A 20,093-nucleotide genomic window follows, 5' to 3' on the forward strand; every position below is an offset into this window, starting at 1 on the left:
GTGCAAAAGCAAAATAGATACAAGGGAAATATGACTAAATAAAAACCAACTACTAGTAGCATTACTAGCTAAGATAAAGTGCTAGTGTGAGATTAAATGTGAATTACACAACCAGAGCATAAATATCCTAGATGCAGTCAAGCAGAACAAGTACTAGATATAGATAACACCCAAATGTGATCCTACATTTATGATGTTCTGTCAGAACCACCTTTGAAGTCCTCGTGAGTCACCAAAGCACTGCTACTTAAAACTTGGAGGGGTGCAAAACAGAAACTGTGAGTGGGCAAAAACAAAGCTTTTCAAAATCATTTCATTTCTCAAAAGTTCTAACCCCTCGTCGTAAAACCTTTATAATTTTCCCAGAAAAATATAATAATAATAAGCTGTATCAGAAATCATACTCAAGATGAAAATCCATAGAAGTATACCATGCCAAAGTATCTCAATGCAATGCCATAAGTAATCCAGGCAAAATATATCAATGTCAAATATCGTATCAGCCAAATCCCTCTAACTTAATCTGCATGGCTGAATATATAGCTCATAACCAATCTCAACCATATCAAATCAAATCCTGTCCACGAGTCGGAACCACCTAAAGTGGTCTATACGACAAGACTATGTGTAATATAAATATGCTCTAGTGCTACGATCATGTGAAGGTTGTGTGAATAATCGCGGGTCACCTACGAGTCGGAACCACCTAAAGTGGTCTGTACGACAAGCCTGTGCACCTAACTTGGATCCAAGGTGAGCATATGGTGCGGGAGGTGAACATCACGTGAAAGATTGTGCCCTAACTCTGGGCGGGAGCACTAACACCGGGGTGCAAGTTTATGAGCTCTCAATACATCACATCATATCTCACATAGTTGAAGTTACCTTATACCTTTTATTTATGAACTTACCTGGTACTTACCTGTGCGTCCGTAACACCAATCATATATATATGCAACTACTAATGCATACTAAAATAGATAGATACTTTGCATGGCAATTCAAAACGTAACTCCATTCAAATTCATTTTCTGGGAAAAATCAAGTATATAGGTATATACGGAAAAACCAAAAGCCCACTCACTGATATGTCGAAGGGTCATAGCCCCTGAGCCTTGATTGCGCTCGTCCTCAGGATAGGTCTCACCTATATGCGAAATAACTGAATAAACGTTATTTGAAGTACATACAAAAAACTAGGAAATAACTTCTCATACAATGCTTAAATGGGGTATTTGAATATACCACTGGGACCTACTCAACCTCGAGAACATCTCCATATTTTTAGAAATTTTTTTCGACCTCCCACGCGTCGGCCAAGACATGGCCAGACGCGCCCCCACGCGCGGCCAAACCCTAACTGAAACTTAATTGCCGTTAGGAATATTCCGTTAAATCTTAACAAAAATTAATGACGTTACCTGACACCTTTATAATATTCCATCAGACTTGACGAAATATTCTCATTCGTCTTCCGTGGTTCGCTAGAGAATCTCGCCGGCGCTGGTTTTTGGAAAAACAATCAAACCTTCATATCTTCTTCGATTCTCAACCAAAATTCACAAAATTTATGTCAAATTGAAGCCTACAACGAGAAGAACAAAACCTTACCAATTTAAAGCCCTAAAATCCATGAGATTTCGCCGAAGAATCCTCGATAATCTTGCCAAACTCAACTTCCCCGACATCCAATTCACTTTGTTTTTCTTCTCTGAGCTTCGTGAAGATGTTCTAAAGCTCACTAGCAGTTTAAAATCTTCTAAAAACCTCACATTCACGATTGCATGAACAATGCTCAATTCGGAGATTATGGTTTCTCGGGGTTTTCGAGGTTTTCACGTCCAACTATCACCACCATTCGACTCCTAAGCTTGCAAGGAGTCCAAAAACATCGATCACAACCTCAATCTGCAACGAAATGATTTGGTTTGAGGTTTGTCCGTACGTTGTACGGAAAAATGGAGAAAAACTGAGAGGGAAGAGAGAGAAAGGGAGTCAACGGGAGAGAGAGAATGTGTGTGGTCCAAATTTTCTTACAACTAACCAAAACAATTAGAACCTTTAGTTCTAATTGGGTCCAAAAGGTTACGAAGAAAATAAGTAAACTCAATTGTTTAATTTCTTAGCTTATTTACACAACCACAACTCACTCTCAAGGGTAGAATCGACATTTCACACCATCAAAACAAATATCCCGGGACGGGCTGTCACAATATAAACCTGAAAGAAAAGAAAGATTACATAAGAATATAATGACTTCACGAGACCCAGTTATATTTGCAATTAGCAACAGATGGCAAGAAGGAGGAGCTTGCTAAAAAAAAAAAAAACTGGACCCAAATTGCATGACAAACTCAAACGACCCAAATCATCAACAAAAAAAAAAATTTCACGATAAATATGAGAATTTCACAAGATCAACTTTGATGCACAAGGACATAACAATTCAGTACTAAATTTTTAAAAAGATAATATTCACGCATTTATTTTTTTTGACTTTTCACAACTCAATCGTCAAGGCAACGAATTTAGATTTTGTTTCCTTTAAATCTCATTACGAATTGGTAAACTAACTAACATTTTTTCAAGACGACCGAGTAGCCAAAATTCAAAATATTGAAAGGTGACAGAAAAACTGCAAACGCCGCCAGCTGTTTTTTTATTTAGTAATCGGTTGTGTTTCCCAGAATACCCTCCTCTGCGGACCTGGATCGCCAATTGTATTACAGTGCCCTCGCGCCTAAGCAGGGGCATTACCGCCATTACAGTCTACACCGGTCAAAGCAGAGAGACGCTTTACGACTTTCAGTCCAAGAAAAAACATTTTCTCAAACAGTTTTGAATCACATCCCTGTCCACTAAATTCAATTAAAATAATAATTAATTCAGACTCCACTGTTTTAGTGACTTAATGATGAGCGTTAAGCATAATTAATTAAGCATCATAAACCACAAAAGCAAAAGTTCTTACTTCATAACAAAGAAACAAAGACCAACCAGAGCCTTCGATTTTGTCTGCTACCGCTGCTTCCAGACCTCCGAGCGAGCTCACTCGCCAACTCGACAATGACTCAGGAATCGTTCATCTACAGCTTCGTGGCCCGAGGTACGATGATCTTGTCGGAGTACACCCAGTTCACCGGCAACTTCCCCGCGATTGCGGCGCAGTGTCTCCAGAAGCTTCCTTCCTCCAACAACAAGTTCACCTACAACTGCGATCACCACACCTTCAATTTCCTCGTGGAGGATGGATACGGTGCGTAGTTCTATTCGATTCCAGCTGGCTGATCTCTTTACTTTCTGTTTCTGTATGATTTTCTTTTGTTTTCCTGGAAAACAGACAGTCCGGGAGCTTGAATTGCTTGCCGGAGTAGCTGGATCTAATGTGAAAGAGAGAAATGTGAGGATTTATGATCTGGGATTTGATTGGTTTGTAGTGGGAAGTTGGAAATTAGTGAGCTTTTTGAACTAGGGTTTGCTTGGTTTTCGGAGCCTTTGGTAAAGTTTGAGTCTTTTAAACTGTTTGTATTGAGTATGAATCCCACGTCGGGGAAAGAAGGGACCTTGCATGTGCTTATATCTATAAGTTATCGGGCTACTTCCTATATTGTATGGTAAAACCTCAACTTTCTTCAGTTTGGTTGCTGAGAAAATTTTTGAATTTTTGAGTCTCGTTTTGTTTTGTTTTTTTTTTTTTGGCTTTCGACAATTAGAAGACTTGGCATTTAGCTCAATTCACTAGGCATTTAGCTAATATTGACTAGGCTTGGAAATCAGGTGAATTTTGGTGAGTAGATTTGGTTGAATTGTTGAAAATGAAGGAACTTGATGAAATAATTTACATAATTATGAGATGAAGAAGAAGGAAGCACTTTAAATACCATTTGAATAATAGTAAATGTGATCAACGCTTTTCCGCGTTTAGATGCTGAAAATTCAAATGGCGTTTTGAATTCTCTAGTTCACTATGAAGAGAAAAAAACAAACTTTTTAGTCTCCATGGATTGGTATCACATTTCTTAGATTGCGTTCATTTAATAGTAGAGCCTGTACTTACACCATGCATTCTTTAGGATGCAACCCATAATTTAATTGACTGCCCCGTATTTTGGATCCCTTACTTTATGGAAATAGATAGCTATTATATGACTCAAATCAAATTTAGCATCAGTTCGTGGATGCTCATAGCGTAGTTGTTAAGAGCTGTTACGGCACACGCACACCCACACTGAGAGTTCGACTCTCAGCTCTAGGCTTTTGGCCTTCTTTAACTAAAAAGGCAAAAAAATTGTCTATTCTAGCCTTGTGCCTATCAGTTGGCCACAGAGACGACCTGTGAGTTCATCTAAGCTTGGGGTTGAACCATTTCAATAGCTATATGTTTATTTTATTATGTTTCATGCTAGTACTATTTGCATACAAATGTCCATTTCAATAAATGTTGTATATAGCTTTAAAAGTTTATCGGTTTTAACCTGGACAATAAGGTTGAGATAGTCTTAGTTTCTGTATGAACTGGATGTTAACGAATTAGTAGTACAATCTGTTATTTTCTGTAGTCTGTTGATGCATCTATGTGTGTGCCCAAATCAAAGTACTTTGAATCTGAGAGTTTTTTTAGGGGGAAGTTTTTTGGTGTCAGACCTCTTATCCGTGTTTTATGGAATTTGCAGCATACTGTGTTGTTGCCAAAGACTCTGTCGGCAAGCAGATATCTATTGCATTTTTAGAACGAGTGAGAGCTGACTTCAGAAAAAGATATGGGGGTGGTAAAGCAGATACGGCTGTTGCCAAAAGTCTTAACAAGGAATTCGGGTATGTTCATTCATGAATCATGATAGATTATGTTCAAGTAACTCTATTCTTTTGAGAACAAATTTCTGTCCAAATGGAAACTGAGATGATTTTGAAGATTACAGACCAGTTATGAAAGAGCACATGAAGTATATAATTGATCATGCAGAAGAGATTGAAAAACTTTTGAAAGTGAAGGCGCAAGTTTCAGAAGTTAAAAGTATAATGTTAGAGAATATTGATAAGGTATGGTTTCTTTTCTCAGATATAGTGCATCTGTTCACTGTCAAAGTAGGAATGCTTTTAGTTATTGATATACCATCTGCTCACACAGGTCTAATTAGTGCTGTTTCTACCAGAAGTTTGTTATTTGTCTTCCTGTTTTTTTTTTCTTCTGTTTTTCTTATAGCAAACACATACATCCCCCGTCTTTCCAAAGTCTATTTAGACCTCCCTCATCATTTCTACATGAGAGACACATTGGTCCTCACTAAGTGGGACTAAAAAAATTTCTAAGTTGCCCTTAATCAAGTAAGTTGTTGAACTTAGCCTTTCAAAAATTTATGAAAATCTAACGATGGATAAAATCTAACAACTAGCAGTTATTAGTAATAGGAAGAGATGTGACCTCATAGTGGATGTGTCAAATGGCTTCATCATGAATGTGAGTGACTTATTCATGGTGGTGGTGTGGTAATGTTGGTGCTGGGGTTTGCCGAGGCGTGTGGTGGTCATCGAAAATGGCAAATCTATAGCTTTAGAGAGTAAAAATGCATGGAGAATCTGTTTGAAGAGTATTTTTTCTTAATTCTTTTGGCAAGGGAATGATTTGCGTTTCAATCAAGGTGGCAAGCTTTTCCTTAGAGGAAGTAAAAAAAAATTCAGATATAGTTCCTAATCCCTAAAGCAGAGGAATCCCAAACTAAGAAGGATCAGAAAGATATAAAGAAGCAAGGAGACCTTGTTTGTTTGTCACTCTCTGATTGTGATTTTGTAATTCACTGGTGTTATGGACTGTTAGAATGGGGTATAGGGGCTTCTGTCGTGATTTACATTTCTGGCTGTGGTGCTATATGTATTATTACTCTGTTATGTCAGCTTTTAAAGTTTACTCGAGTATATATAATTATTAGAATCGTATGGGAGGTCCCTGTATTTGTACTGTACTGTATTGGTGGTTGGAGTACTTTACTTGTTTGCAAACAAGGTAGCCCCATGCAACTAGCATTAAGTACGAATTCATAGTTCTGTCTACTAGGCATATGGTTTCTCATTGTACAAATTACCACAATTGAGTAAAGTGACTCTTGGTCGTCAATCCCAATAAACACTTGAACAGAAAGAGCTTCTCGTTACAACTTTGGTTATTCATTCTAGTGAGATTAGTCCAGTACGTCTTCTTTTTTCGCAGTCACCATCTGGGATGTATAAACCTTGCATTATATGATTCGTTACACCAATTAACCAGGCCGTAGATATTGCATTTCATGCTTATTCCACCTACACATGCTTTTCAGGCTATCGATAGAGGGGAAAACCTGACTGTTCTTGTTGACAAGACTGAAGATCTTCGTTCTCAGGTAAGTGGAGGCAAGATCAACCCTGCCCTTTTATCTGTCATCTGTATTAACCCCATAGTTAAGTGCTGAATAAGTTTGCTTGTTGCATTTTTCAGGCCCAAGATTACAAAAATAAGGGAACACAAATAAGAAGGAAAATGTGGTATCAAAACATGAAGATAAAGTTGGTCGTTTTCGGAATCCTCGTACTTCTGGTCCTGGTAATCTGGCTTTCTATTTGCCATGGATTTGACTGCACGAACTAGTAGTATTTAGGCACAAAGCAATGCTTTCAAATTATGCGATACATGAGCTTCATTTCAACAGATTGTGTTGAACATGGAGGGAGAAGGAGAGGGAGAGGAAGGACGGGGGCAGGCGAGGGGATAGCGTGAGAGAGAGAATTCTTACATTTGGCTTTATCAAATTGTTCATTATATATGTTTCTAGATTTTTATTTTGATATGGCGACAATGCAGACAAGGTTTTGGTGATTAATTTTTTCGTTTCTGAATCTTACATGATTGATTAGATCAGGAGATTCCTAATATGTTCCAAAAGAAACTTAAACAGAACTGACTAATCCTTAGGCAAAGGGTCGAGAAGCTCAACGCTACTATTCAGAATACTAGATGTTCATCATATGCTGTCAAATGATGTCTTCTTTCTGCGTGTGTCGGATATTATCGGAACTAGGCAAAGACAAATACTCTTCAGCTAGTTCTTTTATGTATTTAGACACAAACAAATATTTGGGCTAGGGGAATGGAACATAGAGCTCGAGTACACGAGTAAATGTTGTAAACCATTTTAGCTACAAATTCCTTGCCTTTTTTCAGCTAATGTCGAATGATCCTCTAACGAGTAACGATATTATGTGTGGCCCTAAGTTGACAGTTTAAATGTGAACTTGTCATACTCTACTCTATACGACATGCAAACCAAAAGAATTTACATGAGCAGTCTTGTTCTCCTATATACCAGGGTAATTATAGTCACTCACCTTTTCAAATCTTATTTAACAGTAATTAATTATTTAACTTTTGTTGTTTTATTTTTTTCCTTTGCTGTTAGATTAAAATCGAATAGCGGGTGATCATAATTTTCTTAAACCTTGATTTTCTAGGAGAACGTGAACGGTCTAAACTATGTGCTTAGGCCACTTGTGGTAATTTTCTTCCGAAAACTGAAGGATATGTTTTTCCTCATACTCTCTCTCTCTATGCAGAAAAATATAAAAAAATAAAAGCGAGCTGGAGCCCTAACTTAGTCATCTTTTGGTGCACTTCCGACACATTATTCCCTGAAGTTTTAATAATCATTTAGAAGCATCATAAGTCATGGCCTGCCAAACTTGCTGAACAACTTTAATATTTTTTTGCCTTAATGCACCGACCTTTAAGTGCTGCGTGAGAGTCCAAGTCCAACTAGTTCCATGAAATTATTTCCCAAAAGACTAGTCCCATGAAATTAAGGTAGGCGCAGCAGAAGCAAAACAGTTACATAGTTTGAAAAACGTAACGCTGAGCATAATTTCAAACCCTAGAACAGAACTTTGAGAAAAGTAACAAATAAATTATAATCGTCCCAATGGTCTTCCCAATCAATTGGAAATTAGAGCTGGCTAGGGTTCCTTTTTGGTGGATTAGGGTTTAGGGTTCCCCTAGAAAATCATAGAATTTGTATATATTAATATTATCATGTGACTGATAACATACATTTGTCATTACATTATTTAATCATGTTTGGCTCACCAATAATGGAGTTATTTGGTCTTCTTTTTGAATTTTTTTTTGTCACATGGCCAAGAAACGAGTTAGAATTAAACTAGATTAAGTATTCCACTTTTTTTTTTGTAAGTAATTAATTAATATGACTCTTACACTATGTTTGGATGAAAGAAATAAACTTGGAATTTGGATAAAAGTCAGAATTTATAAATTAACATGCACCAATTCCCTTATTTGGATTTATGAACATAGAAATTTAGAATTTCCGCGTAAAAAAAAACTTGGAATTTGAGGCCTCCAATTCCCAAGTTTAAATTCCATGTAAATATGTGTCATTTCCCAATTTCTATAATTGAGAGTTTAAAATTAACAAATTCCATTCTCAATTAAGATTACTAAGGAATTTTAAAATGATGAAAATTGAAATGGCGGGATTTTATTTTCTAGAATTTGTGAATTTTCTTATTTGGTTAACCTAAAAGAACAATAGAATTTGTTAATGTTAAACTCTCAATCATAGAAATTGGGAAATGACCCCTATTTACATGGAATTTAAACTTGGGAATTAGAGGCCTCAAATTCCAAGTTTTTTTTTCACGCGGAAATTCTAAATTTCTATGTTTATAAATCCAAACAAAGGAATTGATGCATGTCAATTTATAAATTCTAACTTTTATCCAAATTCCAAGTTTATTTCCTTCATCCAAACATAATCAAACAAGAAAATTCACAAATTCTAGAAAATAAAATCCCGTCATTTCAATTTTCATCATTTTAAAATTCCTTAATAATCTTAAATTTCTTCATCCAAACATAGGTCTTCCTCTTTAATTGATTGCGTCCTCGATTCAAATTCTTTCTTTAGGGTATATTAATGTAGAATATTACTTGTATTCGATAAAAAGTATTTAACTCCCTTACAAAGTAGCAAAAAAGAAAACATTTCTTAGAACTGGGGGAACATTTCGGCTTGATTTAGTTAGGATCAAAATCGTGAATATAATTGAACAATGTCAGTAATGATTTGGCCAAACAATAATCAAGGTTGAATTTCAATACAATTTCAGACTCTCACTTCTTTTTTTTTCTTTCTTCACCCCTACTTTTCTGGCCAAAAGGATAATATATTCAATACCGATACGTATAGTCCCGAGTGGGCATGGAATTACATATGACTGTAAATTCATTGATAATATCTTCTAACAAATATTTGACAATTCATATGAAACTGGTTTGCATGGCATTGACATGACAAAAGCTCTGATCTTGCCGTCAAAATCAAACTCATAAAAGACAAATAGGATCTCTCTTGCTCCATCATTTGTGGATAATCAGTGGATATATAATATATGTAGTATAAAAAGAGAAACAAAGAGCTCCAATATTGCTGGCTCTTCTCCATCATATATGTCTATATATATATTATATATATCGATCTTTATTCTCAGTTGGTTTTTGGTTTGTTCGATTATTATTGCCCTTTGAAACTGTTGAGAAGGCCATTAATTTGAAGGAAACTGACCACTCGACGAAAAGTGATTGTACCCCATTCAAACAAGGGATGGGCATATATACGTACAATATTATGATGAATTATGAGTTTTTATATAGACACATGATGATATATTCTTATCCACATGAGTTTTTAGCGCCTCAGTCCTTTCCTTTTAGAGCAACTCTACCCCTCCCAATTGCCAGAAAAAATTGGATGATGCAATTCACCAAAACCAACAAAATAAGCTCCAGTCCATGCGCAATCAGTAGGGCTACAGAGAAAAAAAGAAGGCCCGATTGCTAGATCGGGCCACAATCGCCCAACCCATCGTCTGAGGCAGTCTGACGTTAGGATGATGTCACTGCAAATGTAATTTCGGGTAATAACATGTGGCATGACGTGATTGGTTACAAGTCCTATTCGAAATTAAGGGTAATATTATTTTTTTAATGACAAATGTTTGAGCAATTTATTTACAGGGTGAAGATGCACTCGGCCAAATACTGTTGACTAAGATAATAATTACCAATTGTCCAGTAGCCCGAACAATTATCGCCCTAAACCTAAAGGATGGAGTTTCCTTAGGATACTTATCAGGAGATCTCTTTCCTCCATAGCTTTTCTTTATAGCACATGTTGCTTGGACATGCTCCATGCATGGCAGCTTGATGATGGCTGCAAAATCTTTGAATTCATTCATGCATGCATGGGGCTTCATATTTCTCGGGAAACTATTTAGAATACCCTAAAGAGGAAAAAATAATAATGCCAAACCCTAATCTACACTTTGGACGTGCTGATCATAATGCCGAACCCTAAAATTTGATCCTAAATGACATGTGCATTGTACATTAGTATCTTGTATGTACATTATAAATAATGAAGTTTTGATTATATTAACCGAGATTTAAATAGATAAAAAACTGTTATGTGATTAGTCAATGAACAAAATTAGTGAATGAAACAATTCAAACTTGGTTATGAAAAAAATTAGTGAATGAAACAATTCTAACTTGGTGATTAATGAAGATATAGGCGTATATACTTATCGCTATATTTACGAGATGAACGGTCATTAGGGTAAACTTCAATATAAATCTAGCGTTTCAGTGTTACTGTCTTTGATCAAAAGACATTCAGATTGAATAATTAACAATATGATGCCTCAAAGAAATTCAAACTAATAACATATCTGCTTATATATTTGGGAGTTTTAACGAAACATTTCCGGTACTGTTCACTTTTAACGAAAAATCATATTTTTACCTTCCTATGATACTATTCACTACACATTTATTTGTCATTTTTCATTAAAACTAAATTTTTTTTGAACTTTTCGTTATTTCTCTTTATATATTTCCCAAGTCAAAATTCAAAACAATTTTTTTTGGTATTTGACAAAGTTGTATATTTCCATATTTGGCAAAATTTTCGGTTTCGAGTAAAAGTTGATTTTACTATTTATCCAGATAAAGTCTGAATATTTCAAGAAAAATCGTAGTTTTGTCACCCAAAATATGCGACTTGCTAGCTTGCATGCCTGCCTGGCTATATTATTCCATTTTTGGGCTAGGAAAACCCCATAATTTGCCTTCACTTGTTCGGTTTGCATAGGGGCAGTTTCGGCATTTTGAATGCATTTTACTGAAAGGATAGACCCCGCCACTTGTATATGAACACGTGGCGGAACTACGTTGTTGGTAAGCAAAGCAAATGATTGGCCTAGCGAAATGATATTGGGTTTTCATCGATTCATGATAAACCACTAGTCGTACATCGAGATTAATAAAATTATATTTAGTTACACCAAACTTTGTCATGATGAAACTCCCATGTGTATTTTAGGTACTGTTTAGTACGTTGGACGAGACGGAATGGAGTGAGACGAGATATTACGTCCCACGTTTGGTGCGTCTAAAACGGGTGGAACACGCTGTTTCACGAGACGAGTTTTGGGTAAATTTTCGTTCCACCTCACCTCCCTGGACGACTTGTTCCACATCCGTGGAACACAAAATTATAACCTATCTGTCTCCTTCTTCTTCCTCTTTGTTTCCATCCGAGGGCATCTTTGCTCCCTCCCTCTTCCTTCCCGTCCCGTCTGCATACCAAACGATACCTTATAAAACCCATGCATCTAAAATCTTGACACATGTGCCGTTTAAACTTAGGGCATTATTATTGGCATTATAAAAATTTCATTGCTCATCATTTATATGTGTATTTTTCCTTTTAAACTATAGAAAACTTGAAGTACAGATTTTGTAGTGCCAAATAGTTCCTTAATATTATAGCTATTGATGTTTTTCTTATAAGTTATAAGTTTTAAATTTGATTCTCTTTGAAGGCGAATTCTAAATAAATTTGTTTGTACCATACTTAGGGCCTCCGTATTTAGATCTCGTACAAATACTCGGGGGACTTAAATGTAACTATGTAATAAAGGAATGGGCAAATATGTAATAAGTGAGGAGCCCTTATTGTATAAAAGGATTCCTCACCGTCACAATTAGAGGAGGCCAATTCTTAGGCCATACCCTCACCCTCGCAAAGCTCTCACATCACAGAGAAGCTCTCTCTCTCTCTCCCTCTTCAACATCTCAGAGAAATACAATATCAGTGTGGACGTAGCCCAAACCTTGGGGTGAACCACGATACATCTTGTGTTATTTACATTTCATGCATATTCACGGTCGGATTTACGTTGTTCCAAGACCTCTGGTTTTGTGCATCAACATTTGACGCCGTCTGTGGGAATCGATACGAAAAGTCATGTCGGTTCTCTTTCATTCTTTCACCTCCACCGTGAATCTGCAAAATCTGCAAAAACCCACAAACCTCACTGGGCTTTTCCAGAAAAAGCATTCACTAAGCTCCAAAACTCATCCCTTAAACACCATCACTTCTCAATCTCTTTGAAAAAATACATAGAAACTAAACAAAAAATCCATTCCAAACACTCCCACTCCAAAACCCGTGCACCAACATTATCATCGCCAGCTACCTAGCGGCAAGTCCGACTTGTTCGCTGTATCTTTCAGGCGCCATGGACTCCCAGATCTATGGTCGCTGCTTATTCTTCTTTCTTGGACTCCTAGAACCTCCCCCATTTACACAACCGCCATGGGCCCAGATGTCGTGACCGTGGACCAATCTTCGCCGTCGCAGATGGAGTCTGACGCCCTCAAAGCCCTGACCAAAGGCCCTTTCTCCTTCTTAATTTCCAAGCTCTCCGACTTCTCGCGATTCTTGCTTAATAGCAAGGACTTCCACGAATTTAGAGTCCCGATCGAGCAAATCACCAAGGAATTGCAGACGATGCATCAAGATCGCTTCTCCCTCCATCTCTTTTGTCTCTTCCTCTCTGCTCTCTCCTGTAAGGCTCTAGGTTGGATTTGCATGGAGTCTCTCTGCCTCTTGGTTTTCTAGGTTTTCTTGATGCTCCGGTGCTGTGCGACAGCTGATTTGCCTCCGCCACTTCCTTGAAATAAAAAAAAAATTTCAACCAGGAGTCGTGAATTTGGTGTTTTGGAGGTAATCGAGAGGCAATTTCTAGGGTTTTGTGAAGAAATCAACCGTCAATTTCAAAAATGCCGGGCAACCGATCGAAATCGGAGAAGCAGGAAGCTGAGAAGCAGCTTCGGCGAGACCCTTATGCGGTCCTCGGCCTCAATAGGAATTCCACCGACCAGGAAATCAAAAGTGCTTACCGGAAAATGGCTCTCAAGTACCATCCTGACAAAAATGCTAATGACCCTAAAGCAGCTGATATCTTCAAAGAGGTCACGTTTTCTTATAATATATTATCTGATCCAGACAAACGGCGTCGGTATGACATTGCCGGCTTTCAGGCTGTTGAAATAGAAAGCCATGAGTTGGGGCTAGATCTTTCAAGTTTGGGTGCTGTAAATACTATTTTTGTTGCCCTTTTTAGTAAGCTTGGAGTGCCAATAAAGACCACCGTATCAGTTACTGTCTTGGATGAGGCACTAAATGGCATGGTCACTGCCCGTCCACTTCCATTGGGGCACTCTATAACGAAAAATTTTTTAGAGAGAGAGAAAACAGAGATTCGGTGCTTTTCATCTTCCATGGAGAAGCAGAAAATCTGCAAGATCTGCAACAGGTATGGTACATGTTTACCCCTGCCAGAAATGATCTTTCGACCAAGCCCAAACCCACCATCGGGATTATGAAGCCGATTTTGATCCCTCAAGCTCTGGGAAGCTTCCTCAGTGTTAAGGAATCCTCCCGCGCCGAAGCTGTCAAGCAGATCTGGGGCCACATCAAGCTTCACAACTTGCATTTTATCCAGTTTCATCTGGAATTCAAAGATCATCGCAGTCAAAGATCCTTTGCTTCTCCTCCTAGAAGTTCATCAACGTCACAATTCATTTCTTGCTCAGATCGAAGGTGCAGTCTTAGATCTCAATCAGATTCTATTTGTTCCACGCAGAATAACCAGTGTTCGTACACTTTCCAGTATGGAGATGGCAGTGGGACATCAGGCTATTACGTATCAAGGCAAGGTGTTGGGGTAGTCGCCGACCCCCAGATCCCATCTCCTGCGAATACCACGAGCACTAGTAATGATTACCTGCAGTGATGATCTTACTTTAAGGATTTGGAGATTATAAAAAATTGTGCCTAAAGGATTGCATCAGACAGGGATGGGGAACATGGGTGGGCAAAGAAATGAGCTGGGATCGCAGCAGAAAAAAAGGACAGAGAGAAAGCAAAAGGAAAAGAGAAAAAGAAAAAGAAAAAGTGGTGCAGTCATGGAGAGGTCATGTGCTCACAAAGAAGAAAAGTAAAGCACTGACAGAAGCAATGCTATTGGCAGATTTAGATCAAAATCCACTGTGCCTACACAAAAAAAAAAGAAAAGAAACAGAAAGTGAAAAGAGAAAGCAAAAAGGAAGCATATGGGGACACTGCAAAATCAAGGAATAAACACCCCATCAGAATGATGTAATTTATTTTTCTTATCTTTCGAAGACATCTGTATAACCTCATCAAAGGGTAATAATAATAAAAAAAAAACGGCCAAGCCAAAAATAAATGGGCTGGAATGTTGTGTAGAGGGCGAAGGCCGATAAGCCCAAAATAGCTTCAACCAGGCAATCAAAAGTATGCCCAGTACTCCATAATTATTTGGCAACCTGCCGCTATTATCATCAACTAGGTGATCAAAAGTATGCCCAGTACTCCACAATTATTTGGCAACTTGCCGCTATTACCACCAACCAGGTGATCAAAAGTACGCCTAGTACTCCAAAATTATTCTGTAACCTGCCGCTATTAACACCAACCAGGTGATCAAAAGTACGTCTAGTACTCCCAAATTATACATAAGCATTACTTATGTCAATCATACATAAACATTCATGAGCATCACTCATGTCAACATTCATGAGCATCACTCATGTCAATCGGCTTCAAAAGCTTCATTTACAAAAGCTCTAGCTTCAAAAGCTTCATTTACAGAGCTCTAGCTTCAAAAACTTCATTTACAAAAGCTATAGCTTCAAAAGCTTCATTTACAGAGCTCCAGCTTCAAAAGCTCTAGCTTCAAAAGCTTCATTTACAGAGCTCCAGCTTCAAAAGCTTCATTTACAAAAGCTCTAGCTTCAAAAGCTTCATTTACAGAGCTTTAGCTTCAAAAGCTTCATTTACAAAAGCTTTAGCTTTAAAAGCTTCATTTACAAAAGCTTTAGCTTCAAAAGCTTCATTTACAAAGCTCTAGCTTCAAAAGCTTAACTTGCAAAGCTTCACCTACAAAGCTTCAGTGCAGGGTATACAAATACCGCATCCGACCAACCGCCACTTCGGCCCATACATAAATTCAATTTGAAGTCTCCAGCCAACAGACTCTATTGACCGAAGACTTGGGGGACTACATTATATACCATTTATTGGGCCTTAACTGGGCCTTATGAAAAATACTTAGGGGACTTAGCTCATTATTTATGTATTGAGGAGCGAACCCTTATTTTATAAAAGGGACTCCCTCACTTTCATTAGAGAGCACCCATTATTCATGTATTGAGGAGCGAGCCCTTATTCTATAAAAAGGACTCATTCACCTTCATTAGAGAGCATCGCCGCCAGCTGAGCAACTGCCTCATCTCGAGCATCATTCCTAACCCCATTATTCATGTACTGAGGAGCGAGCCTTTATTTTAAAAAAGGGACTCCCTCACCTTCATTAGAGAGCATCGCCGCCTACTGAGCAATCGCCTCGCTGCGAGCATCAACTCTAGCCCATCATTTATGTATTGAGGAGCGAACCCTTAATCTATAAAAAGGGACTCACTCACCTTCGATGCCACAAGCCGAGCCAACCAAGGCAACATAAGCCACAAGTCGAGCAGCCTCGCAACATGTGCTACTTCTAGTTGAACATCATTTCAGATTGAGCACCGCCTCATATCGAGTATCAGTCCTGGACGACATCTGGTTACTTCGGCCCACACATGGATTGAATTTCAAGTCTCCAACCAAAAGACTCTCTTGACTGAAGACTTGGGGGACTACTGTTTGTACCATACTTAGGGCTTCCGTATTTAGATCTCGTACAAATACTTGTGGGACTTAAATGTAATTATGTAATAAAGGAATGGGAAAATATGTAATAAGTGAGGAGCCCTTATTATATAAAAGGACTCCTGACCCTCACAATTAGAGGAGACCAATTCTTAGGCCATACCCTCACCCTCTCAAAGCTATCACATCACAGAGAAGCGCTCCCTCTCTCTCCCTCTTCAACATCTCAGAGAAATACAATATCAGTGTGGACGTAGCCCAAACCTTGGGGTGAACCACGATACATCTTGTGTTATTTACATTTCATGCAGATTCACGATCGGATTTACGTTGTTCCAAGACCTCCGGTTTTATGCATCAACAAAATTATTATAGCTGACTCATGTGTGGGTTAGTTTAAGTCTCTTAGGTATTAATTGATATGAAGCTTTTACCTATAGGGACAAAAATATAAAATATATTTCATAAAACTCCACTAGTTTTGAATCATTTCAAGAAGAGACAAAAGCCCAAATGTCACATCCAGGCCCGAGCCCCCACCATATCCCAGGCTTGATTCCGCCGTTACACGATATTGTCATCTTTGGACCTCGACCACGCCTTCATAGTTTTTTTTTGGGAACTCACACGAGAACGTCCTAGTGGGTCACCCATCATGGGATTGCTCTCGCGTGAACTTGCTTAACTTCGGAGTTCTGATGGAACCCGAATCCAGTGAGCTCCCAAAAGGCCTCGTGCTACGTAGAGATGAGAATATACATATAAGGCTTACATGATCCACTCCTCTGGATGATGTGGGATGTCACACCAAACCTTAACAAACCTAGACTAAAAAAAGCAAACCAAATATTCAAAATTTTAATCATGCCCCCAATAGATTTGTCCTAAACTACACCATCTATAGAAACTTCAAACTGATTTTAGATCCATAAAAACTAACTCATACAAGATCAGTTTCACAATTCATACACTTGTGTAAGATTGGTTTCACAATTTATGCACTTCTGCAATATCAGTTTCACAATTCACGCACTTCTAGAAATTAGTTTCACAATCATGCACTTGTGCAAGATTAGTTTCAAGATTCATGCACTTTAGCAAGATTAGTTTCAAAATTCAGCAATTAATTAAGATCATTCAAAATTCCTACACTTCTACAGGACCAGTATCAAAATTTCATCACTTCTATAAGAATAGTTTCAAAATTCCAACAATTCTACAAATTTAGTTTCAAAATTTCAGCATTTATGCAATATCAGTTTCAAAATTCAGGCTTCCAAATCATCAAAACCTCAAAATCAAATACTTAAAAAACAAAATACTAGAATAAAATTAAAAATCTCTATGGTTCTCATAAATCTAGGGAATATTACGAGAGAGAAGAGTAGGAGCAAGAGAAGTATGAAGAAGTAGGAGAGAGGGGTTGCAAGGAGGGAATAAAATAGAGAGTACCGAAGAAAAAAGAGGAGAGATATAAGGAGACAAAAATCCATCTTTAAACGTAAAGAGGTAAAATTGAAAATGCAAAGACAATTAAAATAAACAATTATGACATCACATGTCATATGAATAAGTTTTGTTCCTCTATAAAATAAATAAAAAACTTTGTTTCTCTTTAAAATATAGTCTTATAATTTAGCTTTATGTGTTTTATCCTAATTAATATAAATATATGAGTAATGCTATTCTTATCACAAATTTATACCACATTTTTTTACCATCTTAGATGGCAGAAAAGTTGGACAAGCTACATCATTTAATTTCAATCTAATCTTAGGTGGCAGAAGAAGACTCCTCGTATATCACAATAATCATTTAATTAACAATTTTTTATTAATTATTGATTAACATTTTGAAAATAAATGCTAATTAATTTAGATGATGTGGTTATCCACATTAGATGTCAACTAAGGTGATATACAATTGTGGTACAAAACTATGGTAAGAATAACATTATTGTAAATATATTGTTGTATTAATGTTATTCTTACCACAATTTTATACCACATTTCTTTACCATCTTAAGTGGCACATGAGTTGGACAAGCTACATAATTTAATTTCAATCTTTTTATTAATTAAAACACTTAAATAATCTTAGGTGGAAGAAGGAGACTCCTCATATACCACAATCATTATTTAATTAACAATCTTTTTATTAATATTGATTAACATTTTGAAATTAAATACTAATTAATTTAGATGATGTGGTTGTCCACATTAGATGCTACCTAAGATGGTATGCAATTGTGATACAAAAATATGGTAAGAATATCATTATTGATGAATAAATAAAAAATCTTAACACACCCAACATACATGAAAGCATACAAAGCAAATTAAGAGACGTGTCATTTCCCCTTCCTCTCATAGTCCACGTCAACAATACACCATCAAAAGCCAAGAATGCTACACATGTATGCCATATGGAAATTCCACATCACTTGTGACTTCAAAATTCCACTCACTTCCAATCATTTAGATCAATCTTTTTCATCCACAAGATATTTGTGAAACCTATAATTAATCATTTCGAATATTTTGGATTGAAATGGATCTCTTTTATGTACGATCAATATTATGGGAAGGATAAATGCTATTAATCTACAAGCTCCTTGAACATTACAATTTATTAGGGTTTAGGTAAGAAAAGAGAAAATTACAACCCAAACCTCCTGCCATAACCAGAACCAGAACGATCAAGAGAGACCGAAAATCATAATTCCATGCAAACTTGGAAAGATTGCAGGGAGTGACCAAGGCAGGCCAAAACTTCTGTGGAATTTACCTCTCTAAAAACATTACGTAATTCGCCTCTCTTTTTGGTAGAGATTTAATGTAAAGGGAGTGAAACTGCTGTCTTTTGATCTTCTCGAAGAAAACAAGAGGCTGTGGAACAAAGAACACAACGCAAGAGTCGAGACCCAATTTTCATTGCACAACGATACATAATAAAAATTTGTACAAATTGTAATATTACCCAACGTAACAATCAACCACCAAACACACCCTTAAACTACTATACTTAATTAGCTTTCCCTAAACCCTAAACCATGCCAAACTAAACCAAAATTCAAAAGTAAGCTCCAAACCAAAAACTTACAAACACACACAAATTAGCACAGAATCAAAGTCATCACAAATACATCCAGCACGCTGCACAAACTAGTCCAAGGACTACGTATCCCTCACTTCAAACACATTGCGATTTTTAACAACGATGTCATACATGTGCATGGACTTGAACTTGTTGAAATCCTTGGGGAGAGAGATGAGATGGACGGTGGATCGTTTGTGGAACTGAAGAAGGTCTGGATCGTCATAGTATCTCTCCCAACCGAGTGAGTACAGCTTGCGTTCGAGCACGGCATAAGAGCTGATGACCTCGTCAGTTGGAGTGTGGACAAGCACCTTGCGCGGCCGAGAGTTGGAGCCTTGCAAGGAATCCGCCCCGTCCACCAACCGGACGACGCCATTCTTGAAAACCCAAACCCCAGACATGTTTTGTGATGAGAAGGTTAAACAACTGCAGGCAAAAGCTCGTAGGGAGGAGTGAGAATGTGTTGTTTGTATGATGTTGGGTATGTAGGAGGGTATGTGTATTTATAGGTAAAATGAAATGTCGTGAGGTTATATTTTGGAGAAATGAAATTATGGGCATGTTTGGATGCGGGTATAGTAGGGTAAGGTGGGGTCCACTTGATTGCGGGGTAGTCTTAGTAAGGATACAACAAGGGTCATGGTGTTTGGGACATGCAGCCATGGACCAGTAGCAATCACCTATGGGCATATCATATATCCGATAGGAGAATCATTGTTTTTATTTTCCTTAATTTTTTTTTCTTCCTAAGGCTTTAACCCCACATTGGGAATCTTTGTTTTGTTTGTGAAAAAATATAATTAGGATGGAGACTTATTCTCGAGAAAGCTTATTAGCTAGCTAGACCAAATGACTAATAGAAAATGATCA

At 37.4% G+C, this 20,093-nt stretch overlaps 2 protein-coding genes across 2 annotated transcripts; one reads left to right on the forward strand and one right to left on the reverse strand.

Annotated features, from left to right (window-relative positions):
* Positions 1 to 2,909: 2,909 nt before the first annotated feature.
* Positions 2,910 to 6,851, forward strand: LOC103452927 (vesicle-associated membrane protein 724). The gene is made up of 5 exons (XM_008392456.4): positions 2,910 to 3,256; positions 4,674 to 4,815; positions 4,920 to 5,040; positions 6,312 to 6,374; positions 6,470 to 6,851. The coding sequence occupies exons 1-5, from the start codon at positions 3,067 to 3,069 to the stop codon at positions 6,617 to 6,619; spliced, it is 666 nt and encodes a 221-aa protein (XP_008390678.3). The 5' UTR covers positions 2,910 to 3,066; the 3' UTR covers positions 6,620 to 6,851.
* Positions 6,852 to 19,029: 12,178 nt separating this feature from the next.
* Positions 19,030 to 19,682, reverse strand: LOC103452926 (flowering-promoting factor 1-like protein 3). The gene has a single exon (XM_008392455.4). The coding sequence runs from the start codon at positions 19,622 to 19,624 to the stop codon at positions 19,301 to 19,303; it is 324 nt and encodes a 107-aa protein (XP_008390677.1). The 5' UTR covers positions 19,625 to 19,682; the 3' UTR covers positions 19,030 to 19,300.
* Positions 19,683 to 20,093: the final 411 nt, after the last annotated feature.

The sequence above is a fragment of the Malus domestica genome, chromosome 13 (genome assembly GCF_042453785.1).
Source record: "Malus domestica chromosome 13, GDT2T_hap1".
Classification (NCBI taxonomy): Eukaryota; Viridiplantae; Streptophyta; class Magnoliopsida; order Rosales; family Rosaceae; genus Malus; species Malus domestica.

What these genes read in the sequence shown, in the direction of transcription:
- LOC103452927 (XM_008392456.4), top strand. Translation starts at nt 3,067, where the DNA reads ATGACTCAGGAATCGTTCATCTACAGCTTCGTGGCCCGAGGTACGATG. An exon ending in CCTCGTGGAGGATGGATACG is followed by an intron (nt 3,257 to 4,673) that starts GTGCGTAGTTCT and finishes TGGAATTTGCAG; the next exon opens with CATACTGTGTTGTTGCCAAA. An exon ending in TGTTAGAGAATATTGATAAG is followed by an intron (nt 5,041 to 6,311) that starts GTATGGTTTCTT and finishes CATGCTTTTCAG; the next exon opens with GCTATCGATAGAGGGGAAAA.
- LOC103452926 (XM_008392455.4), bottom strand. Translation starts at nt 19,624, where the DNA reads ATGTCTGGGGTTTGGGTTTTCAAGAATGGCGTCGTCCGGTTGGTGGAC.